The following is a 27577-nucleotide window of genomic DNA, read 5'->3' on the forward strand; positions in this document are numbered from 1 at the left end:
ACTGTTAAAGTCTTGCATTCTACCAAATCAAAGGTGGATATATATGCAGCCATAAAAGGAATTGTGTAGGGGGAGTTAGAGCTGTACAAATCGGACACTTAAAAGAAAGGGTTAATGGTGAAGCACTGCAGTATTACATACAGTACATATTATATTTTGTCTCTATCCCAACTTGTTTTATGTCCCTTTAAAGAAAAACAGACACTACAGACACTTACTGCATTTGGACCACCACAGCCTCCCAGAATCAGGATGGTCTCATGATCAATTATAATCTGCAATTAGAAAGAAGAACAGCGGTGAGATTTTAAGATAAAAAGGAGGAAAAGCCGACAACACAAATCTAAATACAACATGCAGGCGCCATCTTACCTGACAAGCTTCTGGCATTGGTTCTTAAAGGGACAGCTATTTCCCACAGATTTGTTTGCAGTTTTAAACTAACAGCTTTGTGTAGAAACATTAGTTCTACGGTTGTAATCAGTAACAGTTATTAATCCCACTCACAAGACAGCCGCTGCAGAAACAGTTTACCCACTCATTTATTAGACTGTGTCATTTTATCACTATGAACCCTAAAAGTCCTTTTGCATGACTTAAACACATACCTAAAGTGTTACGCAGGAGCTGCAGAGAATGGATGGTACCACAGCAGAAACCGCCACTGATCCAATCAGCAGCACTAGTCACACGATTGGCTCAGATGCAGTTTCTGCTTGGGACCAGCAGTTCTCTGTGGCTCCCAAACAATACATTGTGTTTAAGGGTTAAACACAGTTATAGTGATAAAGATCCACTTTCAAATGAATAAGAGTATGTCATTTACACTAGAATGGTCCTTTAAAGGGACAGTCTAGGCCAAAATAAACTTTCATGATTCAGATAGAGCATGTAATTTTAAACAATTTTCCAATTTACTTTTATCATCAATTTTACTTTGTTCTCTTGGAATTCTTAGTTGAAAGCTTAACCTAGGAGGTTCATATGCTAATTTCTTAGACCTTGAAGCCCACCTCTTTCAGATTGCATTTTAACAGTTTTTCACCACTAGAGGGTGTTAGTTCACGTATTTCATATAGATAACACTGTGCTCGTGCACGAGAAGTTATCTGGGAGCAGGCACTGATTGGCTAGACGGCAAGTCTGTCAAAAGAACTGAAAAAAGGGGCAGTTTGCAGAGGCTTAGATACAAGATAATCACAGAGGTTAAAAGTATATTATTATAACTGTGTTGGTTATGCAAAACTGGGGAATGGGTAATAAAGGGATTATCTATCTTTTTAAACTATAACAATTCTGGTGTAGACTGTCCCTTTAAGACAAGAAAGGCAAAGTTGAACAATAATTTATTAATCACAGGAAATATTTAAAGTAAATTAGGAAACAGACAAAACCCTCATATATGATATCAATAAATTCAAATTAATTGCATAATGATTTGATGCCATTCTCATCATTTATCTCTGAAGCCAGGGAATTGCAGTTCCAATATTTAATTTCTTAAAGGGACAGTCAACCCAAAAATTACTTTAACTTATTTAGATTAGTTAAATAATGATCTTTACAGTAAACTGTAGCCAAATTTTCATCTAAATAAACTTTGGCAGAAAATACACTTACTGATCTCATCTGGCCTTTTTGAAATGGCCGCCTGACCCCTCCTCCTCTGACGTCTCCCAAAAGCTTGTACTAACAGGATACTGCCCTTTCTTCTCGTCCCTGCGCGCTCCTGCAATTTCAGCTCTCTAGCAGCTGTTCATACCCGGCACTCACTGCCTCTCATCCATGCTGTGCGCTGTGTGTTAGAGAATGAGAGGCAGTGAGTGCCGGGCAGGCGGCGATGTGATGGTCTGTGCCCCAGATTATAATAGAGAAATAATATCCAACCAGGAGCCGACTGGGCACTAGTATAAAACAGACCTTACCAAGCAATTGTTATTATATTTTCTGTTTTTTATCAGATACCTAAATCCACATTCAACTTTATCTCAATTTATGTGGCTTGTGCCCCTGATTTTACAGCTGCGGTCCGTTACAGAAATACACCCTCCCTGCATTTGAGTGTCTGATGACCCCTTATAACCTGATTGCTCCCCAAAAAAGTAGGCACTTAGGCAGAAATAAATTTGCGCCCTTGCAGGTCTTAGAATATTTATCTAATGCGAGTGTGATCGCACAGTACTGGGACACCGGGCGCAAATTTATTTCTGCCTAAGTGCCTATTTTTTTGGGGAGCAATCAGGTTATAAGGGGTCATCAGACCCTCCCTGCAATTGAGTGTCTGATGACCCCTTATAACCTGAGTGCTCGCACCTGGGCACAAGAGGTGGTGTGATCTTACTCGCCTCCCAGACGCTGCTCCTGTTTCATCTAAAGGTTTGTGCCAGCTATGAACACACTGACAGCTTTGCACATGTGTATTACAGACCTACACAAACTATAGTCATCTCTCAGCTTCCGTTTACATGGGATGTCCCTGCCCTGGTAAGAGCACCCCCCAGACACAGTATATAGGCTGTATATACCATTGTATGTGATACATCTGCAGCTTGCTCTTACAGCATCTTCCTTTCATCTTCCTGTATTCACTGTGATCAAACTCAACCAGCGGAGAGCAACAAATGTAACGTCTGCTGTAAGAGCAAGCTGCAGATGTATCACATACAACGGTATATACAGCCTATATACTGTGTCTGGGGGGTGCTCTTACCAGGGCAGGGACATCCCATGTAAACGGAAGCTGAGAGAAAATATAATAACAATTTCTTGGTAAGGTCTGTTTTATACTAGTGCCCAGTCGGCTCCTGGTTGGATATTATTTCTCTATTATAATCTGGGGCACAGACCATCACATCGCCGCCTGCCCGACACTCACTGCCTCTCATTCTCTGTAACACACAGCGCACAGCATGGATGAGAGGCAGTGAGTGCCGGGTATGAACAGCTGCTAGAGAGCTGAAATTGCAGGAGCGCGCAGGGACGAGAAGAAAGGGCAGTATCCTGTTAGTACAAGCTTTTGGGAGACGTCAGAGGAGGAGGGGTCAGGCGGCCATTTCAAAAAGGCCAGATGAGATCAGTAAGTGTATTTTCTGCCAAAGTTTATTTAGATGAAAATTTGGCTACAGTTTACTGTAAAGATCATTATTTAACTAATCTAAATAAGTTAAAGTAATTTTTGGGTTGACTGTCCCTTTAAGGCTGTTTCTAATTATCCTGCACTTATGTATGAATAATTACTGTCATCCTTTTGTGTTCACGTGCAAGTTTCAATAAAACAAAGTGCTAACTGCCTTTCATTATAAATAAGCGTCACAGTAAATTAACTGCAAATTAATATTTGAAGAGCTCTGTTCCTGTATAAACGCTTTATCACCTGTGTTCAAAAGATTTTTAACATGAATTAAAGGAGAGAATCTGTAGAATTTAGCAATTTCAAAATGTGGGAACCCTTCTTTGTATCTGTTCTGCCTCTCCAAAATAGCAGATGATAAATACCCCAAAACTGTGCTGCTTTCCTGAAACGTGTGATAGAAATGGTAACGTCAAAACCTTTTATAAATAGGTTACAATTACCCTGGGGGGGGGGGGGGGGGTGTTGGGGGGAGTGGAGAGAGGCTTTTACCTGAGACTGTCCTCCTCGCGGGTGAGGGCTGGGCCCACTAATAGTTGGTTTTGACCACGACCACTGCTCTAGATCCAGCATCCAGACATCATTACTCCTGCATCCAAGGTGGGCAGCGAAAAAATAAAAACAGCTGTTAAAGAAGCACAAACACCAGAGTTCTCCCCAAGACCTTTAATGGGTGCACCCCCCAGCTGATTTTACTGACCACCTGGCAAAAAGTTTAAATCACCATTAAGCTAAAATTAGCTCTTTTTTCAATATTTATTGCTAAAAATGATCTTTATATGTATTTATGTTAAGCTATACAATAGAATTGTGCTATGTATAGCAGAAAGTGTTATAATTTTATAAAGTATTACACTGCCCCGACTAGACTGGCAAAATTATGTGTGCAGAACAGTTAGAGTGCTGCTACATTTACTTACAAAAGGACAGAAACAGCCGAAACGTATTCCTAACCTAACTTAAAAACTAGAATTTTCCGATCTATATCACGTGCTGGCTGCTATTAAAGGGAAATCTAATGCTAGACTGACACAGTGTAAATCATTAAAGGGACATGAAACCCCAGATAGAGCATACAATTTTAAACAACTTTCTAGTTTACTTATATACATTTTTCGTCTTTCTCTTCGTATCTCTTGTTTAAAAAGCTTGGACGTAAGCATATGAGCCGTCCCGTTTCTGAAGCACTAATATGGCAGCAGTTTTATAAGAATGCTATCCATTTGCTAGAGCACTAGAGGGCAGCAGTTTTATAAGAATGTTATCCATTTGCTAGAGCACTAGAGGGCAGCAGTTTTATAAGAATGCTATCCATTTGCTAGAGCACTAGAGGGCAGCAGTTTTATAAGAATGCTATCCATTTGCTAGAGCACTAGAGGGCAGCAGTTTTATAAGAATGCTATCCATTTGCTAGAGCACTAGAGGGCAGCAGTTTTATAAGAATGCTATCCATTTGCTAGAGCACTAGAGGGCAGCAGTTTTATAAGAATGCTATCCATTTGCTAGAGCACTAGAGGGCAGCAGTTTTATAAGAATGCTATCCATTTGCTAGAGCACTAGAGGGCAGCAGTTTTATAAGAAAGTTATCCATTTGTAAGAGCACTAGAGGGCAGCAGTTTTATAAGAATGCTATCCATTTGTAAGAGCACTAGAGGGCAGCACTATTTCCTGTCATGTAGTGCACCAGATGCTACCTAGGTGTCTTCAACATAGAATATCACGGGAACAAAACAAATTTGATAATGGATATATGATCTCAGCCTTACACTAACTTATTGAAAGTAATAGAACGTATCTGTACTACAACGCTTGTGGGTGTTTTATAAATGAAAAAGTGATTACAACAAATAGAGGTCACTTCTTTTCAGTAAGTGATTATGTCGGTTTACTTTTCACAACTGCAATAAAATATGTTTGGGAAGAAAAAAAAAAGTTTTTCTGTTCGTTCCTACATCAGATTATGTAGTCACAAGTATTACAAATTTGCTTAGAATTAGCAGTGTGCATTATTTATAGATCTTGAAGTATTTTTTTCCGGTATATCTTTTAAAATTTATCTATATCTTTGAAACACAGATTTTGGGAAAATAGAAACAGAGAAAGAATAAAACAGTCGTTATATGATGTTAACTCACATTTGGCGTGAGCCCAAGGACCCGCCGAAGACTATCATTTTGTCTCCTATGACACACGAGGAATGTCCTGCCATTGGCGGCGGCCCGTGTGTAGTCACTATACAGTTCCACCTAGAAAGCAAAGTAAACACATTAACTCTGATCTTGCACTTGTTATACACACACTACACACAAGTTTAAGTTGTAAAATATTTGCATGTAGTAAACAAAAACTGAACACATTTTTATATTCACAAATAAAATGTTTGTACAAAATATGATGACAGAGCATGGGCTGCTACATTTCTTTTATATTATCTTTAAACCCCCTTTATGTGAAATTCATCAGAATAAAGCATTAAATTATTACCATTAATCTAAAGTGTACACCAGGATCATTATAGGATAGGAAAAATACTATTTTATGCAAAGTAGCCACAGAGTTTAAAAAAAAATGTGCAAACGTTCTCCAGGGTTAATCAGCTAAAGGGACACTCAGGTTTTATTACATTTTCATGATTCAGAAACAGCATGTAATTTTCAACAACTTTCCAATTTACTTCCATTAAAAAAAAATGTGCAGTCTTTTATATTTACACTTTGAGTCACCAGCTCCTACTGAGCATGTGCAAGAATTCACAGACTATACATGTATGCATTTGTGATTGGCTGAGGGCTGTCACATGGTATGTGTATGCATTTGTGATTGGCTGATTGCTATCACATGGTACAGGGGGAGTGGAATTATACATAACTTTGAAATGTGTTAGAAAAGAATCTACTACTCATTTGAAATTCAGAGTAAATGCAAGTTAAGACAATGCAATAGCACTTAGTCTGAACTTCAAATGAGTAATTATTTTTCTGACAAGTTTAAAAGTTGTCTATTTCCACTCCCCTTGTACCATGTGACAGCCCTCAGCCAATCACAAATGCATATATGTTTATTCTGTGAATTCTTGCACATGCTCAGTAAGTTTAAATATAAAAAGACTGTGCACATTTTGTTAATGGAAGTAAATTGGAAAGTTATTTAAAATGGCTGCTCTATCTAAATCATGAAAGTTTAATTTAGACTTAAGTGTCCCTTTAAATGCATTTCTCTACCAAGGCAGCATTTTGAAGTTTAGCTCCATCATGGGCTACAATGTATTTTTATCTAAGACACAGACTGGACAATTTAGCACATTTTATTCTGAACTGCAGAGCAAATCCCGATATCTCATGAAGATACCGACTGAAACTTCCTTAAAGGGACACTCAATCAAAATTAAACTTTCATTTTTCAGATAGAGCATGCAATTGTAAACAACTTTCCAATTTACTTCCATTAACAAAATGTGCACAGTCTTTTTATATTTAAACTTTTTGAGTCACCATCTCCTACTGAGCATGTGCAAGAATAAGTGTGTATGCATTTGTGAATGGCTGATTGCTGTCACATGGTATGTGTATGCATTTGTGATTGGCTGATGGCTGTCACATGGTACAGGGGGAGTGGAAAAAGACAACTTTTAAAATTGTCAGAAAAAAAATCTACTACTCATTTGAAGTTCAGACTAAGTGCTATTGCATTGTCTTATTATCTTGCATTAGTTGATTATGCAAATCTACAGTGTTGACTGGTCCTTTAAGAGGATTTTTTTTTATACTGCGATCTAATGTTTTTACTACTTTGAGTTAAACAGGCAAGAAACCCCCCATAGTTTTCTTTCATGATTCAGATAGAGCAGGTGATTTCAAAAAATATTTTACTTCTATTATCTAAAAAAAATCTTGGTATCCTTTGTTGAAAAGCATATCTAGGTAGGTTCAGGCGCTGCGGATTGGTGGTTACACATATGCCTCATGTTAATGGCTCACTCAATGCATTTAGCTAGCTCCCAGTAGTGCATTTCTGCTTCTTGACACCAAGAGAATGAAGCAAATTAGATGACAGAAGTAAATTGGATTGGCCTGTTATTTATCAATAAAAAAAAATCAGACAAACACAACCAAAAGCATTGCTATACAAATCAAGATAACCGATGCTTATGCACAAATAAACTCCAGTAATCAAGAGCAAATCTCAAAAAGCAACATTCTTATTGTAATCATAGAAAAGGATTCACCATTGCCCTGGTGTCTGATATTCCAAGGAGAAAAGAGAAAACCTTTTTATCCTAAATATCTAACATCAAGGTCAATTCTGCCTCGAATGGAGGGGGGAAAAAAGAACAAAATAAAGGAATCCTAAAGTATAAAAAAAATTCCCCTTCTCACTCTCTCACTCTCCCCAAAATGGAATTATCCGAGTCAAGAAAGAAAAATGCTGGGTTTCTGTGGTTGAAATAGAGATACACGTGGGCTATATGAGGGAAAAAAACACCGTCTATGCTGGTGTGTAATAAGGCATCTTCTTAGCATGTAAAGGTCCTTCCATAAATAAGCCACCCAGCCGGTATTTTACCGACACGACCGGTATTTTTAAGGTTCATGTCAATGTAGAAAATTAATAAATATTGAAAGAAAGCCCCTGTGAAAATGAAACTTCTTCTGAGTGTGATGAATACAAGTTATAAACAAATGAGCATTTGAAATCAGCCCTATCAGCTTTGGTTTTTGAGTTATGCTGTTTATTTACACAAATTTATGTTAATTAGCCGGTATTTTCTTTCAAGAAAGGGGGCAACCCTACCTATAAACTGCTGAGAGAATGCAGCCATCTCTTGCAGTAGCTGGAAGTATTGAAATGACTAACCACAAGCTGCAATCTCCCCTGAATTAATATCATTATAATGAGCTAATGTGCGTAGCTGAAAACACAGCAGAAAGCAGAACGTTTTGCATTTTCAAACAATGCAACATATTAAGTGTTTTCACTTACTGCTGGATTTTATGCCCCATTAACATAGCTGCAGTTTAAAACTTGTTTAAAAGTTTTATCAGTAACAAAAATGAAAATATAAAAATGTTCCTAAAAAGTAAACCTATACCAATAATAAGACGGAAAAAAAAAATCAGAACTATACAAATCTAGGATGTAACGGTTTTACTTTCCCTCTTCTTGCATTTATCGTACACAAACATTTATGTAAAAGTGGATAAAACTATTGAGTCAGAATACACGCAATAAACTTTTGCTATATGAAGTGTTTTTAAATGTTGTGCTTGCCAATTTTTTTTTACTGCATTTTACTATATTTATTTTTACATTCTGCATTAAACATTGATTAGATTCTACAGAGTGATGTAGCGCTGCCATTTTCAGGTTTTTGTATTTGAAATGGTTGTATATAACAGGGTTGTTGCCACCTCACTGTGTATATTTTAATCTTGGTGCTCTAATTTACTTTGTGATTCGCTATCTGCTTACCAGTTCTTAGATGGTGAATACGTGTGTATTTCATCAAAAAAACGTTCTGGCTGATGCAGGGGATAGGGGCTTGGGCGCGTCCAACCTCCAAACAGTACCAGTAGCTCTTTATACACAACCAGGGTGGCACCGGCCTTAGGAGAAGGGTAGGAACCTGTGACAAAATGGTATAGAAGGTCTGGTCACGATTCCAAATATCCATAAAACAATTAGACAGTTGCAGAAGTGTGAAACTAATGCTGGGATGCAGATTATAATTCAGTTTTATACAATCTGGTGAACCTTGCAAGGAGAACAATTTGTACCACGTTTGCATATAACAAAATAAGATACATACAGGCATATTAACAAGAAATGGCTGCATGATTATACAAGAGACTTAATACTCAACCAGTACTCACGTGATACCACCAATTAAAGGGACATGAAACCCAACATGTTCTTTCATGATTCAGACAACTCTAGTTTACTTCTATTATTTCTCTTTGTCTTCTTGGTATCTTTTGCTGAAAAGCAGGGACGTATGCTTAAGAGTCGGCCCATTTCTAGAGCACTATATGCCAGCAGTTTTGCAAGAATGTTATACATTTGTCAGAGCACTAGAGGGCAGCGCTACTTCCTGTCATGTAGTGCCCCAGGTGCCTACCTAGGTATCTCTTTTACACAGAATATCATGGGAATGAAGCAAATTTGATAATACTTTTTTTTTTAAATGGTATGCTCCATCAGAATCACAAAAAAATGTTGTGTGTTTAATACACCTTTAGCAAGGATAGTAGTGTAAACCAAAAAGAAACAAACAAGCACAATGGTTTCTCTTAGCAACAGTTGCATAATTATAAATGGTTCCTACTCGGGTTAAAGTCTAAATAGACAATGGCCAGAATGACCCCTAGAAAGTCAAGTTTGTATCCCACGTTAATAGAAAGTAATCTAAACTATTTACTCCTGGGCTGAGCACTAAACAGAAATACAATGATCCTCCGTAGCCAATGGGCAGTATCACGAGAAATACAGAGGAATTCTAAGAACCTGTGATATGTTAAGGATAAAGCAAACAGTGCAATGTTAAAGGGACACTGAACCCAAATGTTTTTCTTTTGTGATTCAGATAGAGTGTTACAAACTGCTGTTTGTAACTGGCCCTTTAAATGAAAAAACAGAATTTATGTTTACCTGATAAATTTCTTTCTCCAACGGTGTGTCCGGTCCACGGCGTCATCCTTACTTGTGGGATATTCTCTTCCCCAACAGGAAATGGCAAAGAGCCCAGCAAAGCTGGTCACATGATCCCTCCTAGGCTCCGCCTACCCCAGTCATTCGACCGACGTTAAGGAGGAATAATAGCATAGGAGAAACCATATGGTACCGTGGTGACTGTAGTTAAAGAAAATAAATTAACAGACCTGATTAAAAAACCAGGGCGGGCCGTGGACCGGACACACCGTTGGAGAAAGAAATTTATCAGGTAAACATAAATTCTGTTTTCTCCAACATAGGTGTGTCCGGTCCACGGCGTCATCCTTACTTGTGGGAACCAATACCAAAGCTTTAGGACACGGATGAAGGGAGGGAGCAAATCAGGTCACCTAAATGGAAGGCACCACGGCTTGCAAAACCTTTCTCCCAAAAATAGCCTCAGAAGAAGCAAAAGTATCAAACTTGTAAAATTTGGTAAAAGTGTGCAGTGAAGACCAAGTCGCTGCCCTACATATCTGATCAACAGAAGCCTCGTTCTTGAAGGCCCATGTGGAAGCCACAGCCCTAGTGGAATGAGCTGTGATTCTTTCGGGAGGCTGCCGTCCGGCAGTCTCGTAAGCCAATCTGATGATGCTTTTAATCCAAAAAGAGAGAGAGGTAGAGGTTGCTTTTTGACCTCTCCTTTTACCTGAATAAACAACAAACAAGGAAGATGTTTGTCTAAAATCCTTTGTAGCATCTAAATAGAATTTTAGAGCGCGAACAACATCCAAATTGTGCAACAAGCGTTCCTTCTTGGAAACTGGTTTCGGACACAGAGAAGGTACGATAATCTCCTGGTTAATGTTTTTGTTAGAAACAACTTTTGGAAGAAAACCAGGTTTAGTACGTAAAACCACCTTATCTGCATGGAACACCAGATAAGGAGGAGAACACTGCAGAGCAGATAATTCTGAAACTCTTCTAGCAGAAGAAATTGCAACTAAAAACAAAACTTTCCAAGATAATAACTTAATATCAACGGAATGTAAGGGTTCAAACGGAACCCCCTGAAGCACTGAAAGAACTAAATTGAGACTCCAAGGAGGAGTCAAAGGTTTGTAAACAGGCTTGATTCTAACCAGAGCCTGAACAAAGGCTTGAACATCTGGCACAGCTGCCAGTTTCTTGTGAAGTAACACCGACAAGGCAGAAATCTGTCCCTTCAGGGAACTTGCCGATAATCCCTTTTCCAATCCTTCTTGAAGGAAGGATAGAATCCTAGGAATCTTAACCTTGTCCCAAGGGAATCCTTTAGATTCACACCAACAGATATATTTTTTCCAAATTTTGTGGTAAATCTTTCTAGTTACAGGCTTTCTGGCCTGAACAAGAGTATCGATAACAGAATCTGAGAAACCTCGCTTCGATAAAATCAAGCGTTCAATCTCCAAGCAGTCAGCTGGAGTGAAACCAGATTCGGATGTTCGAACGGACCCTGAACTAGAAGGTCTCGTCTCAAAGGTAGCTTCCAAGGTGGAGCCGATGACATATTCACCAGATCTGCATACCAAGTCCTGCGTGGCCACGCAGGAGCTATCAAGATCACCGACGCCCTCTCCTGATTGATCCTGGCTACCAGCCTGGGGATGAGAGGAAACGGCGGGAACACATAAGCTAGTTTGAAGGTCCAAGGTGCTACTAGTGCATCCACTAGAGCCGCCTTGGGATCCCTGGATCTGGACCCGTAGCAAGGAACTTTGAAGTTCTGACGAGAGGCCATCAGATCCATGTCTGGAATGCCCCATAATTGAGTGACTTGGGCAAAGATTTCCGGATGGAGTTCCCACTCCCCCGGATGCAATGTCTGACGACTCAGAAAATCCGCTTCCCAATTTTCCACTCCCGGGATGTGGATAGCAGACAGGTGGCAGGAGTGAGACTCCGCCCATAGAATAATCTTGGTCACTTCTTCCATCGCTAGGGAACTCCTTGTTCCCCCCTGGTGGTTGATGTACGCAACAGTCGTCATGTTGTCTGATTGAAACCGAATGAACTTGGTCCTCGCTAGCTGAGGCCAAGCCTTGAGAGCATTGTATATCGCTCTCAGTTCCAGAATATTTATCGGTAGAAGAGATTCTTCCCGAGACCAAAGACCCTGAGCTTTCAGGGATCCCCAGACCGCGCCCCAGCCCATCAGACTGGCGTCGGTCGTGACAATGACCCACTCTGGTCTGCGGAATGTCATCCCTCGTGACAGGTTGTCCAGGGACAGCCACCAACGGAGTGAGTCTCTGGTCCTCTGATTTACTTGTATCTTTGGAGACAAGTCTGTATAGTCCCCATTCCACTGACTGAGCATGCACAGTTGTAATGGTCTTAGATGAATGCGCGCAAAAGGAACTATGTCCATTGCCGCCACCATCAACCCGATCACTTCCATGCACTGAGCTACGGAAGGAAGAGGAACGGAATGAAGTATCCGACAAGAGTCCAGAAGCTTTGTCTTTCTGGCCTCTGTTAGAAAAATCCTCATTTCTGAGGAGTCTATAATTGTTCCCAAGAAGGGAACCCTTGTTGACGGGGATAGAGAACTCTTTTCCACGTTCACTTTCCAGCCGTGAGATCTGAGAAAGGCCAGGACGATGTCCGTGTGAGCCTTTGCTCGAGGGAGGGACGACGCTTGAATCAGAATGTCGTCCAGGTAAGGTACTACTGCAATGCCCCTTGGCCTTAGTACCGCTAGAAGGGACCCTAGTACCTTTGTGAAAATCCTTGGAGCAGTGGCTAATCCGAAAGGAAGCGCCACAAACTGGTAATGTTTTTCCAGGAATGCAAACCTTAGGAACCGATGATGTTCCTTGTGGATAGGAATATGTAGATACGCATCCTTTAAATCCACCGTGGTCATGAATTGACCTTCCTGGATGGAAGGAAGGATAGTTCGAATGGTTTCCATCTTGAACGATGGGACCTTGAGAAATTTGTTTAAGATCTTGAGATCTAAGATTGGTCTGAACGTTCCCTCTTTTTTGGGAACTATGAACAGATTGGAGTAGAACCCCATCCCTTGTTCTCTTAATGGAACAGGATGAATCACTCCCATTTTTAACAGGTCTTCTACACAATGTAAGAACGCCTGTCTTTTTATGTGGTCTGAAGACAACTGAGACCTGTGGAACCTCCCCCTTGGGGGAAGTCCCTTGAATTCCAGAAGATAACCCTGGGAGACTATTTCTAGCGCCCAAGGATCCAGAACATCTCTTGCCCAAGCCTGAGCGAAGAGAGAGAGTCTGCCCCCCACCAGATCCGGTCCCGGATCGGGGGCCAATATTTCATGCTGTCTTGGTAGCAGTGACAGGTTTCTTGGCCTGCTTTCCCTTGTTCCAGCCTTGCATTGGTCTCCAAGCTGGCTTGGCTTGAGAAGTATTACCCTCTTGCTTAGAGGACGTAGCACTTTGGGCTGGTCCGTTTTTACGAAAGGGACGAAAATTAGGTCTATTTTTTGCCTTGAAAGGCCTATCCTGAGGAAGGGCGTGGCCCTTACCCCCAGTGATATCAGAGATAATCTCTTTCAAGTCAGGGCCAAACAGCGTTTTCCCCTTGAAAGGAATGTTTAGTAACTTGTTCTTGGAAGACGCATCAGCCGACCAAGATTTCAACCAAAGCGCTCTGCGCGCCACAATAGCAAACCCAGAATTCTTAGCCGCTAACCTAGCCACTTGCAAAGTGGCGTCTAGAGTGAAAGAATTAGCCAATTTGAGAGCATTGATTCTGTCCATAATCTCCTCGTAAGGAGGAGAATCACTATCGAGCACCTTAATCAGTTCATCAAACCAGAAATATGCAGCTGTAGTGACAGGGACAATGCATGAAATGGGTTGTAGAAGGTAACCCTGCTGAACAAACATCTTTTTAAGCAAACCTTCTAATTTTTTATCCATAGGATCTTTGAAAGCACAACTATCCTCTATGGGTATAGTGGTGCGTTTGTTTAAAGTAGAAACCGCTCCCTCGACCTTGGGGACTGACTGCCATAAGTCCTTTCTGGGGTCGACCATAGGAAACAATTTTTTAAATATGGGGGGAGGGACGAAAGGAATACCGGGCCTTTCCCATTCTTTATTAACAATGTCCGCCACCCGCTTGGGTATAGGAAAAGCTTCTGGGAGCCCCGGCACCTCTAGGAACTTGTCCATTTTACATAGTTTCTCTGGAATGACCAACTTTTCACAATCATCCAGAGTGGATAATACCTCCTTAAGCAAAATGCGGAGATGTTCCAACTTAAATTTAAATGTAATCACATCAGATTCAGCCTGATGAGAAATGTTCCCTGAATCAGTAATTTCTCCCTCAGACAAAACCTCCCTGGCCCCCTCAAACTGGATTAGGGGCCCTTCAGAGATATTAATATCAGCGTCGTCATGCTCTTCAGTAACTAAAACAGAGCAGCCACGCTTACGCTGACAAGGGTTCATTTTGGCTAAAATGTTTTTGACAGAATTATCCATTACAGCCGTTAATTGTTGCATAGTAAGGAGTATTGGCGCGCTAGATGTACTAGGGGCCTCCTGAGTGGGCAAGACTCGTGTAGACGAAGGAGGGAATGATGCAGTACCATGCTTACTCCCCTCACTTGAGGAATCATCTTGGGCATCATTGTCATTATCACATAAATCACATTTATTTAAATGAATAGGAATTCTGGCTTCCCCACATTCAGAACACAGTCTATCTGGTAGTTCAGACATGTTAAACAGGCATAAACTTGATAAGAAAGTACAAAAAACGTTTTAAAATAAAACCGTTACTGTCACTTTAAATTTTAAACTGAACACACTTTGTTACTGCAATTGCGAAAAAACATGAAGGAATTGTTCAAAAATCACAAAATTTTCACCACAGTGTCTTAAAGCTTTAAAAATATTGCACACCAAATTTGGAAGCTTTAACCCTTAAAATAACGGAACCGGAGCCGTTATAAGCTTTAACCCCTTTACAGTCCCTGGTATCTGCTTTGCTGAGACCCAACCAAGCCCAAAGGGGAATACGATACCAAATGACGCCTTCAGAAAGTCTTTTCTAAGTATCAGAGCTCCTCTCACATGCGACTGCATGCCATGCCTCTCAAAAACAAGTGCGCCACACCGGCGCGAAAATGAGACTCTGCTTATGCTTTGGGAAAGCCCCTAAGAAATAAGGTGTCTAATACAGTGCCTGCCGATATTATTATATCAAAATACCCAGATAAAATGATTCCTCAAGGCTAAATATGTGCTAATAATGAATCGATTTAGCCCAGTAAAGTCTACAGTCTAAATAAGCCCTTGTAAAGCCCTTATTTACGATCGTAATAAATATGGCTTACCGGATCCCATAGGGAAAATGACAGCTTCCAGCATTACATCGTCTTGTTAGAATGTGTCATACCTCAAGCAGCAAGAGACTGCACACTGTTCCCCCAACTGAAGTTAATTGCTCTCAACAGTCCTGTGTGGAACAGCCATGGATTTTAGTTACGGTTGCTAAAATCATTTTCCTCATACAAACAGAAATCTTCATCTCTTTTCTGTTTCTGAGTAAATAGTACATACCAGCACTATTTCAAAATAACAAACTCTTGATTGAATAATAAAAAACTACAGTTAAACACTAAAAAACTCTAAGCCATCTCCGTGGAGATGTTGCCTGTACAACGGCAAAGAGAATGACTGGGGTAGGCGGAGCCTAGGAGGGATCATGTGACCAGCTTTGCTGGGCTCTTTGCCATTTCCTGTTGGGGAAGAGAATATCCCACAAGTAAGGATGACGCCGTGGACCGGACACACCTATGTTGGAGAAATTGCCCTGCTTCCCTGGATTTTGGAGAAGCCTATTTGCCAGCCTCCTTCCACATGACTATGGCCCCTGGAAGATTGTGCCCCTGAGGACATATTGACTTTTGTTGGGTGTGTGTGGCCCTTTAAGAACCATCTGGGGACATATTGTGACTTTAATGAACAATGCCCCTTTAAGACTATGTCCCCAGACCTGTGAAATGACTTGTCCCTGGCTTTCTCCCACTTGGTTCAGTTTCATTGTGTGCCATTAAGAGTTAAATTTTGTTCAGCTTCAAGAAACCTATTCTAAATACAAGTCTGCTGGGATTAGCTCTAATTAGGTTTAGTGATCAACTTTCCCATTGTCTAATCAGACTAGTATTGATAAGGTGGACTGCATTGTTTTAGTGTGTGTAATGTTATCTGCTGAAGTAAATGTTGTGGCCTGTCAAAGGGAGTGTCTCTCTATCTAATATCAAATGTGTGATGGGGGATTTTATGCCTCCCCCTGAGAGTGTCCTGTTTGCATGTAACCTGAATAAAAGCAGGCTGTGTGCTCCAGCACATCAGACCTATTTTCTGTCCCTCTAACTTGCAGCTTTGACTCATGTTTGTAGGGGACAGCTTCAGCTAATATCACTACAGGGATTGCTGACTATGGTGCTGATGATTCTTTGGTGAGCGCTAGGAGCATCCTTTTCTACGGTCCAACTTCCAGCCAGCCTGGAGGCAACCGTAACATTTGGCGGCAGCGGTGGGATTGGCGTCCTAGCGCAAGGAGCAGCACCACAACAGCACTGGTATCGTAGGAAAGTTATTGAGGGCAACGCTAGCCACTGCACAGCGTCCCTACCTACAGCAGCATGGAGCTGACAAGATACCGGTCAGAACCCTGTGAAGAGCACCTCAACCTGATCCGTCGCTATGAGGGCGCGGATTTCGTTCCAGAGGTAAAGAGGCGGCTAGTCCGATATGGTCCAGACCCTGCGCAGGAGGTAGTCAGTCGCCTCATCCGGGAATTGGCTACTGAGAACGAAGCAGCACGAGCCTTTGAGCGCCAACTGTGGAGTTTGAGGGTATGGACACCTGGTCTCTCTCCCCAGCCGCAGCATGTTCCACAGGGAGAGGAGAGCAGCGACCTCCCTCCCCAGCGGCAGTATACCGTGCAGAGGGAAGAGACAACCAGTCCCCTTCCCCAGCCAGAGATACCAGAGGCAGCAGGCCTCATAGACTGGTCCTGGGAGGACCCCCAGCAGGCAGGTGGAGATGGGACCGCAGTCTCTCTACCGGCCCTACAGGGATGCTGGGCAGGCGGCCCAGATCCCCAGCGACAGACCCAGCTACAGGGAGGGGAGAGCATCGACCTCCCTCCCCAGCCGGAGTGTGCCTTCCAGGGAGAGGAGACAACCGGTCTCTCTCCCCAGCCGCAGCATGTTCCACAGGAAGCGGAGAGCATCGACCTCCCTTCCCAACGGCCACCGGAGTATCAGGAGGAGGAGGTAAGCCAATCTCCCCCTCCCCAGCTAACTCCTAACTTGGGCCCAGGGTTAACAGTGGAGATGTTAACCCCCACTGACCCCCACGTTCCCTTTGCCACCGGGCAGGACTATGCCCCAATTCCCCCAGCAGAAGAGCTGGCATCAGAACAGAGCGCTGCTGGCCTCTGCCCTACAGACCCCCTTGTTACAGGACTGGCCTGCAAACCCCTCACCCCAGCATAAGCGCTGGCACCAGGGCAGAGTGCCGCTGGCCTCTGCCCCCCAAGTACCATCAGCTATTTGCCCAGCTGCGCCAGGAAGGCCGAGGATGCTGCACTTTCATCCTGCAACCTGGAACTTACAGGCCAGTACTACGTATTGTGGGGGGGCTACTTTGCTGCTAGCGATTATTTGTGGGTGGGTTGCGAGACTAACTTGGGCACTGACCGGCAGAAGGTCAGGTGCCTGGTTAGTCTCCCTCCAAAAGGGGAGATATGTTACAAACTGCTGTTTGTAACTGGCCCTTTAAATGAAAAATTGCCCTGCTTCCCTGGATTTTGGAGAAGCCTATTTGCCAGCCTCCTTCCACATGACTATGGCCCCTGGAAGATTGTGCCCCTGAGGACATATTGACTTTTGTTGGGTGTGTGTGGCCCTTTAAGAACCATCTGGGGACATATTGTGACTTTAATGAACAATGCCCCTTTAAGACTATGTCCCCAGACCTGTGAAATGACTTGTCCCTGGCTTTCTCCCACTTGGTTCAGTTTCATTGTGTGCCATTAAGAGTTAAATTTTGTTCAGCTTCAAGAAACCTATTCTAAATACAAGTCTGCTGGGATTAGCTCTAATTAGGTTTAGTGATCAACTTTCCCATTGTCTAATCAGACTAGTATTGATAAGGTGGACTGCATTGTTTTAGTGTGTGTAATGTTATCTGCTGAAGTAAATGTTGTGGCCTGTCAAAGGGAGTGTCTCTCTATCTAATATCAAATGTGTGATGGGGGATTTTATGCCTCCCCCTGAGAGTGTCCTGTTTGCATGTAACCTGAATAAAAGCAGGCTGTGTGCTCCAGCACATCAGACCTATTTTCTGTCCCTCTAACTTGCAGCTTTGACTCATGTTTGTAGGGGACAGCTTCAGCTAATATCACTACAGGGATTGCTGACTATGGTGCTGATGATTCTTTGGTGAGCGCTAGGAGCATCCTTTTCTACGGTCCAACTTCCAGCCAGCCTGGAGGCAACCGTAACATAGAGCATTCAATTTTAAGCAACTTTCTAATTACTCCTATTATCAATTTTTCTTCGTTCACTTGCTATCTTTATTTGAAGGCATCTAAGTTTTTTGGTTCAGTATGGACAACAATTTTTTATTGGTGGATGAATTTATCCACCAATCAGCAAGAACAACCCAGGTTGTTCACCAAAAATGGGCCGGCATCTAAACTTACATTCTTGCATTTCAAATAAAGATACCAAGAGAATGAAGAAAATTTGATAATAGGAGTAAATTAGAAAGTTGCTTAAAATTTAATGCTCTATCTGAATCACGAAAGAAAAAAATTGGGTTCAGTGTCCCTTTAATTGTGAAAAGTATACTATTCTTTGCACAGTTTAGCACTTTCAAAGCATTGATAATTTGATAAAATCTTATCAGGGTTCAGCAAACTCCTATCCACAATAGAAGCGCCGCACACAGTGTAAATGCTAAACTTAGCAAATTTATTGCATAAGAAATAAAATTCACAAACACAGAAACAAGGTGTCTAGACACCTTGTTTCTGTGTTTGTGAATTTTATTTCTTATGCAATAAATTTGCTAAGTTTAGCATTTACACTGTGTGCGGCTCTTCTATTGTGGATATGACTTTGCGCGGATGGTTCCTGTACCCCAGAGCCTTGCACCTTGCCAGGATTGAGATCTAAACTGCTGGAGGACTCCGTGGCCGCTACGGCGGATGACGTCATTTCTATGGGACGTTTTTTCAGTGGAGTGTATCGGTAGCTGTCGCAGCTACAACTTCTTTACTTCAGCAAACTCCTAACCTAGTTCTCTTTCCTAATTAAAAAGTTCCCAAAGAGTAAATACTGTTCTATCTTTATCTCAACCAAACGTCTAGAGACGGTAGATTCATTTCATTCCAAAATGGAGAACTCCGTTCTATATGTGACAAACATATCTTAGCTGTAATTTAGCACTGAAAAGTATTAAGGCATTCCCATTTTTTTATTTTTTATTTTTTTCTAAAACAAATTCTTAAAGGGAAATTCTAGTGTAATAAACAATCAAATAATTACAGAACTTTAAATGGTAAAGCCTTACAAATGTTAACATTGCACTCCCAGGAGCAATACACAACCACACAGCTATTGAGTATACATGGAGTGGTAAACAAACCTATTTGCTAATCATCGTCCGTTTCCTACTCGGGAGTGGAAAGCATCCCATCATAACGAATTGCGCTAACAAAACTGTAGCATTATAAAAGTGGGCTGTCCCTTTAAATATGGCCAGTGGCAGGCATAAGATCTAGACTGGCTTTCATATTTCTTCATACTTTTCCTGTAATCTTTAGAGGTCAGTGATTGTTTGCATAAATGGTGGCAAAGTAACTCCTGTAAAACACTTAAAATAACTTAATATGGTGATTAGTGGGATTGTAGTCTGTAGAAATAGTAAAACATTCCTGTGTTCCCCGGAAGAGCTGGCTCAAGAAAACAGTGGGAAAAAAACCTGAGATGTCCCTAAGGGACAAAGGCAATGGTATACCCTAAGGCTAAGAGAGGAAGTCATTTATTATACTGCGTTACACTCTTCACACCTCCCCGATAAGGACATATTCTTGTGTACATCAGGAAACCAAGATGACACACCCTACCTAAAGATGTGTAGTCAAATAGCTGGTTTTTGGAAAAGTAGTTATCTGTGAAACTTTTTACAGTGTTTCTCCAAAACTGGAGGAAATCCATATAATTTTACTTCCACCTTATATTCCAGGAAAAGTAACTGAAAATGTGTTTATTTTTTAGCAGAAATGCAGCAAGACGTCACTGCATGAAAAGAAGATGCACAGGTATTAAAACAAATACGTATTGCCCAGATTAAGCCACATGGAAATATCTTACTCTTTAAAGGGACAGTATACACTAATTTTCATATAACTACATGTAATAGACACTACTATAAATAAGAATATGCACAGATACTTATCTAGAAATCCAGTATAAAAACTTACTTGGAAGCTCCCAATTTAGTACTGTTGAGGTTAGGCTGGGACATGAAAACATAATTTATGTAAGAACTTACCTGATAAATTCATTTCTTTCATATTAGCAAGAGTCCATGAGCTAGTGACGTATGGGATATACATTCCTACCAGGAGGGGCAAAGTTTCCCAAACCTCAAAATGCCTATAAATACACCCCTCACCACACCCACAATTCAGTTTAACGAATAGCCAAGAAGTGGGGTGATAAGAAAAAAGTGCGAAAGCATATAAAATAAGGAATTGGAATAATTGTGCTTTATACAAAAAAATCATAACCACCACAAAAAAGGGCGGGCCTCATGGACTCTTGCTAATATGAAAGAAATGAATTTATCAGGTAAGTTCTTACATAAATTATGTTTTCTTTCATGTAATTAGCAAGAGTCCATGAGCTAGTGACGTATGGGATAATGACTACCCAAGATGTGGATCTTTCCACGCAAGAGTCACTAGAGAGGGAGGGATAAAAACATAATTTATGCTTACCTGATAAATTCCTTTCTTCTGTTGTGCGATCAGTCCACGGGTCATCATTACTTCTGGGATATAACTCCTCCCCAACAGGAAATGCAAGAGGATTCACCCAGCAGAGCTGATATAGCTCCTCCCCTCTACGTCAGTCCCAGTCATTCGACCAAGAATCAACGAGAAAGGAGTAACCAAGGGTGAAGTGGTGACTGGAGTATAATTTAAAAGATATTTACCTGCCTTAAAAAACAGGGCGGGCCGTGGACTGATCGCACAACAGAAGAAAGGAATTTATCAGGTAAGCATAAATTATGTTTTCTTCTGTTATGTGCGATCAGTCCACGGGTCATCATTACTTCTGGGATACCAATACCAAAGCAAAAGTACACGGATGACGGGAGGGATAGGCAGGCTCATTATACAGAAGGAACCACTGCCTGAAGAACCTTTCTCCCAAAAATAGCCTCCGAAGAAGCAAAAGTGTCAAATTTGTAAAATTTGGAAAAAGTATGAAGCGAAGACCAAGTTGCAGCCTTGCAAATCTGTTCAACAGAGGCCTCATTCTTAAAGGCCCAAGTGGAAGCCACAGCTCTAGTGGAGTGAGCTGTAATTCTTTCAGGAGGCTGCTGTCCAGCAGTCTCATAGGCTAAACGTATTATGCTACGAAGCCAGAAAGAGAGAGAGGTAGCAGAAGCTTTTTGACCTCTCCTCTGTCCAGAATAAACGACAAACAGGGAAGAAGTTTGGCGAAAATTTTTAGTTGCCTGCAAGTAGAACTTGAGGGCACGAACTACATCCAGATTGTGTAGAAGACGTTCCTTCTTTGAAGAAGGATTTGGACACAAGGATGGAACAACAATCTCTTGATTGATATTCCTGTTAGTAACTACCTTAGGTAAGAACCCAGGTTTAGTACGCAGAACTACCTTATCTGAGTGAAAAATCAGATAAGGAGAATCACAATGTAATGCTGATAACTCAGAGACTCTTCGAGCCGAGGAAATAGCCATTAAAAACAGAACTTTCCAAGATAACAATTTTATATCAATGGAATGAAGGGGTTCAAATGGAACACCTTGTAAAACGTTAAGAACTAAGTTTAAACTCCATGGCGGAGCAACGGCTTTAAACACAGGCTTGATCCTAGCTAAAGCTTGACAAAAGGCCTGGACGTCTGGATTTTCTGACAGACGCCTGTGTAACAAGATGGACAGAGCTGAAATCTGTCCCTTTAATGAACTAGCCGATAAACCCTTTTCTAAACCTTCTTGTAGAAAAGACAATATCCTAGGGATCCTAACCTTACTCCAGGAGTAACGTTTGGATTCGCACCAGTATAGGTATTTGCGCCATATTTTATGGTAAATCTTTCTGGTAACAGGCTTCCTAGCCTGGATCAGGGTATCAATAACCGACTCAGAAAAACCACGCTTTGATAAAATCAAGCGTTCAATTTCCAAGCAGTCAGTTTCAGAGAAGTTAGATTTTGATGTTTGAATGGACCCTGTATCAGAAGGTCCTGTCTCAGAGGTAGAGACCAAGGTGGACAGGATGACATGTCCACTAGATCTGCATACCAAGTCCTGCGTGGCCATGCAGGCGCTATTAGAATCACAGATGCTCTCTCTTGTTTGATTTTCGCAATCAATCGAGGAAGCAGCGGGAAGGGTGGAAACACATAAGCCATCCCGAAGTTCCAAGGTGCTGTCAAAGCATCTATCAGAACCGCTCCCGGATCCCTGGATCTGGACCCGTAGTGAGGAAGTTTGGCGTTCTGGCGAGACGCCATGAGATCTATCTCTGGTTTGCCCCAACGTCGAAGTATTTGGGCAAAAATCTCCGGATGAAGTTCCCACTCTCCCGGATGAAAAGTCTGGCGACTCAAGAAATCCGCCTCCCAGTTCTCCACTCCCGGGATGTGGATTGCTGACAGGTGGCAAGAGTGAGACTCTGCCCAGCGAATTATCTTTGATACTTCCATCATTGCTAGGGAGCTTCTTGTCCCTCCCTGATGGTTGATGTAAGCTACAGTCGTGATATTGTCCGACTGAAACCTGATGAACCCCTGAGTTGTTAATTGGGGCCAAGCTAGGAGGGCATTGAGAACTGCCCTCAATTCCAGAATGTTTATTGGAAGGAGACTCTCCTCCTGATTCCATAATCCCTGAGTCTTCAGAGAATTCCAGACAGCGCCCCAACCTAGCAGGCTGGCGTCTGTTGTTACGATTGTCCAGTCTGGCCTGCTGAATGGCATCCCCCTGGACAGGTGTGGCCGATAAAGCCACCATAGAAGAGAATTTCTGGTCTCTTGATTCAGATTCAGGGTAGGGGACAAATCTGAGTAATCCCCATTCCACTGACTTAGCATGCACAATTGCAGCGGTCTGAGGTGTAGGCGTGCAAAAGGTACTATGTCCATTGCCGCTACCATTAAGCCGATCACCTCCATGCATTGAGCTACTGACGGGTGTTGAATGGAATGAAGGACACGGCATGCATCCTGAAGCCTTGTTAACCTGTCTTCTGTCAGGTAAATCTTCATTTCTACAGAATCTATAAGAGTCCCCAAGAATGGAACTCTTGTGAGAGGAAAAAGAGAACTTTTCTTTTCGTTCACTTTCCATCCATGCGACCTTAGAAATGCCAGAACTAACTCTGTATGAGACTTGGCAGTTTGAAAGCTTGAAGCTTGTATTAGAATGTCGTCTAGGTACGGAGCTACCGAAATCCCTCGCGGTCTTAGTACCGCCAGAAGGGCCCCCAGAACCTTTGTGAAGATTCTTGGGGCCGTAGCCAATCCGAATGGAAGAGCTACAAACTGGTAGTGCCTGTCTAGGAAGGCAAACCGTAGATACCGTTGATGATCTTTGTGAATCGGTATGTGAAGGTAAGCATCTTTTAAATCCACTGTGGTCATGTACTGACCCTTTTGGATCATAGGTAAGATTGTCCGAATAGTTTCCATTTTGAACGATGGAACTCTTAGGAATTTGTTTAGAATCTTTAAATCTAAGATTGGCCTGAAAGTTCCCTCTTTTTTGGGAACCACAAACAGGTTTGAGTAGAACCCTTGTCCTTGTTCCGACCGCGGAACTGGATGGATCACTCCCATTAATAACAGATCTTGTACACAGCGTAGAAACGCTTCTTTCTTTATCTGGTTTGTTGACAACCTTGACAGATGAAATCTCCCTTTTGGGGGAGATAATTTGAAGTCTAGAAGGTATCCCTGAGATATGATCTCCAGCGCCCAGGGATCCTGAACATCTCTTGCCCAGGCCTGAGCGAAGAGAGAAAGTCTGCCCCCCACTAGATCCGGTCCCGGATCGGGGGCTCTCGGTTCATGCTGTCTTTGGGGCAGCAGCAGGTTTCCTGGCCTGTTTGCCCTTATTCCAGGACTGGTTAGGTTTCCAGCCTTGCCTGTAACGAGCAACAGCTCCTTCCTGTTTTGGTGCAGTGGAGGTTGACGCTGCTCCAGGTTTGAAATTCCGAAAGGGACGAAAATTAGACTGTCTAGCCTTAGCTTTGGCTTTGTCTTGAGGTAGGGCGTGGCCCTTACCTCCTGTAATGTCAGCGATAATTTCTTTCAACCCGGGCCCAAATAAAGACTGCCCCTTGAAAGGTATATTAAGTAATTTAGACTTAGAAGTAACATCAGCTGACCAGGATTTTAGCCACAGTGCTCTACGTGCCTGTATGGCGAATCCAGAGTTCTTAGCCGTAAGTTTGGTTAAATGTACTACGGCCTCCGAAATGAATGAATTGGCTAGTTTAAGGACTCTAAGCCTGTCCATAATGTCGTCTAGCGTAGATGAACTAAGGTTCTCTTCCAGAGACTCAATCCAAAATGCTGCCGCAGCCGTAATCGGCGCGATACATGCAAGGGGTTGCAATATAAAACCTTGTTGAACAAACATTTTCTTAAGGTAACCCTCTAATTTTTTATCCATTGGATCTGAAAAAGCACAGCTATCCTCCACCGGGATAGTGGTACGCTTAGCTAAAGTAGAAACTGCTCCCTCCACCTTAGGGACCGTTTGCCATAAGTCCCGAGTAGTGGCGTCTATTGGAAACATCTTTCTAAATATTGGAGGGGGTGAGAACGGCACACCGGGTCTATCCCACTCCTTAGTAACAATTTCAGTTAATCTCTTAGGTATAGGAAAAACGTCAGTACTCGCCGGTACCGCAAAGTATTTATCCAACCTACACATTTTCTCTGGTATTGCAATGGTGTTACAATCATTGAGAGCTGCTAAGACCTCCCCTAGTAATGCACGGAGGTTCTCCAATTTAAATTTAAAATTTGAAATATCTGAATCCAATCTGTTTGGATCAGAACCGTCACCCACAGAATGAAGCTCTCCGTCCTCATGCTCTGCAAGCTGTGACGCAGTATCAGACATGGCCCTAGTATTGTCAGCGCACTCTGTTCTCACCCCAGAGTGATCACGCTTGCCTCTTAGTTCTGGTAATTTAGACAAAACTTCAGTCATAACAGTAGCCATATCATGTAATGTTATCTGTAATGGCCGCCCAGATGTATTAGGCGCCATAATATCACGCACCTCCCGGGCGGGAGATGCAGGTACTGCCGCGTGAGGCGAGTTAGTCGGCATAACTCTCCCCTCGCAGTTTGGTGAAATTTGTTCACATTGTACAGATTGACTTTTATTTAAAGTAGCATCCACACAGTTAGTACATAAATTTCTATTGGGCTCCACCTTGGCATTGGAACAAATGACACAGATATCATTCTCTGAGTCAGACATGTTTAACACACTAGCAATAACTTGCAACCTGGTTATAATCTTTTTTAACAAAAACGTACTGTGCCTCAAAGAGGTACTTAAACGATTAAATGACAGTTGAGATAATGAACTGAAACAGTTATAGCATCAAGTTTAAAATAACACAACTTTTAGCAAAGGTTTGTTCCCATTAGTAAATAACTAAATTTGACATAAAAAATTATAGAGTAACGTTTTTATTCACAGTCAATAAAAATTCTCACAGCTCTGCTGAGAGAATGTACCTCCCTTCAAAGAAGTTTGAAGACCCCTGAGATCTGTCAGTGAACCGGATCATGCAGGAAATATAATAGTAGCTGACTGGAATTTTTTGATGCGTAGCAAAAGAGCGCCAAAAACGGCCCCTCCCTCTCACACACAGCAGTGAGGAGAAACGAAACTGTCACAATTTAAAGCATACAACTGCCAAGTGGAAAATAATGCCCAAACATTTATTTACTCAGTACCTCAGCAATGTAAACGATTCTACATTCCAGCAAAAACGTTTAACATGACAATATTTATTAAAAGGATTAGTGACCTTTAACAGAGTAGTTCCGGTGAAAAACCATTCCCAGAATACTGAAGTGTATACATACATGTCATTATAACGGTATAGCAGGATTTTTTCATCAATTCCATTCAGAAAATAAAAACTGCTACATACCTCAATGCAGATTCATCTGCCCGCTGTCCCCTGATCTGAAGCCTTTACCTCCCTCAGATGGCCGAGAACAGCAATATGATCTTAACTACTCCGGTTAAAATCATAGTAAAAAACTCTGGTAGATTCTTCTTCAAACTCTGCCAGAGAAGTAATAACACGCTCCGGTGCTATTGTAAAATAACAAACTTTTGATTGAAGTCATAAAAACTAAGTATAATCACCATAGTCCTCTCACACATCCTATCTAGTCGTTGGGTGCAAGAGAATGACTGGGACTGACGTAGAGGGGAGGAGCTATATCAGCTCTGCTGGGTGAATCCTCTTGCATTTCCTGTTGGGGAGGAGTTATATCCCAGAAGTAATGATGACCCGTGGACTGATCGCACATAACAGAAGAAATAAAGACAGCCAATTCCTGCTGAAAATAATCCACACCCAAAATAAAGTTTAATGAAAAACATAAGCAGAAGATTCAAACTGAAACCGCTGCCTGAAGTACTTTTCTACCAAAAACTGCTTCAGAAGAAGAAAATACATCAAAATGGTAGAATTTGGTAAAAGTATGCAAAGAGGACCAAGTTGCCGCTTTGCAAAACTGATCAACCGAAGCTTCATTCCTAAACGCCCAGGAAGTAGAAACTGACCTAGTAGAATGAGCTGTAATCCTATGAGGCGGAGTTTTACCCGACTCAACATAGGCAAGATGAATTAAAGATTTCAACCAAGATGCCAAAGAAATGACAGAAGTTTTCTGGCCTTTCTAAAACCGGAAAAGATAACAAATAAACTAGAAGTCTTTCGGAAAGACTTAGTAGCTTCAACATAATATTTCAAAGCTCTAATAACATCCAAAGAATGCAATGATTTCTCCTTAGAATTCTTAGGATTAGGACATAATGAAGGAACCACAATGTCTCTACTAATGTTGTTGGAATTCACAACTTAGGTAAAAATTCAAAAGAAGTTCGCAACACCGCCTTATCCTGATGAAAAATCAGAAAAGGAGACTCACAAGAAAGAGCAGATAATTCAGAAACTCTTCTGGCAGAAGAGATGGCCAAAAGGAACAAAACTTTCCAAGAAAGTAATTTAATATCCAATGAATGCATAGGTTCAAATGGAGGAGCTTGAAGAGCCCCCAGAACCAAATTCAAACTCCAAGGAGGAGAAATTGACTTAATGACAGGCTTTATACGAACCAAAGCTTGTACAAAACAATGAATATCATGAAGAATAGCAATCTTTCTGTGAAAAAGAACAGAAAGAGCAGAGATTTGACCTTTCAAGGAACTTGCGGACAAA

General features: G+C 41.7%; 1 protein-coding gene across 1 annotated transcript in view; it reads right to left on the reverse strand.

Annotated features, from left to right (window-relative positions):
• Positions 1-27577, reverse strand: part of FBXO42 (F-box protein 42) — a 114678-nt gene that overhangs the window by 17661 nt on the left and 69440 nt on the right. Inside the window, exons 5-8 of the mRNA XM_053690258.1 lie at positions 8600-8753; positions 5266-5376; positions 3623-3719; positions 219-275 (exon numbers count right to left, since the gene is read on the reverse strand). Of these exons, the coding sequence (XP_053546233.1) occupies positions 219-275; positions 3623-3719; positions 5266-5376; positions 8600-8753 (419 nt within the window). The remainder of the gene's footprint in view (positions 1-218; positions 276-3622; positions 3720-5265; positions 5377-8599; positions 8754-27577) is intronic.

This window comes from Bombina bombina, chromosome 8 (assembly GCF_027579735.1).
Source record: "Bombina bombina isolate aBomBom1 chromosome 8, aBomBom1.pri, whole genome shotgun sequence".
Classification (NCBI taxonomy): domain Eukaryota; kingdom Metazoa; phylum Chordata; class Amphibia; order Anura; family Bombinatoridae; genus Bombina; species Bombina bombina.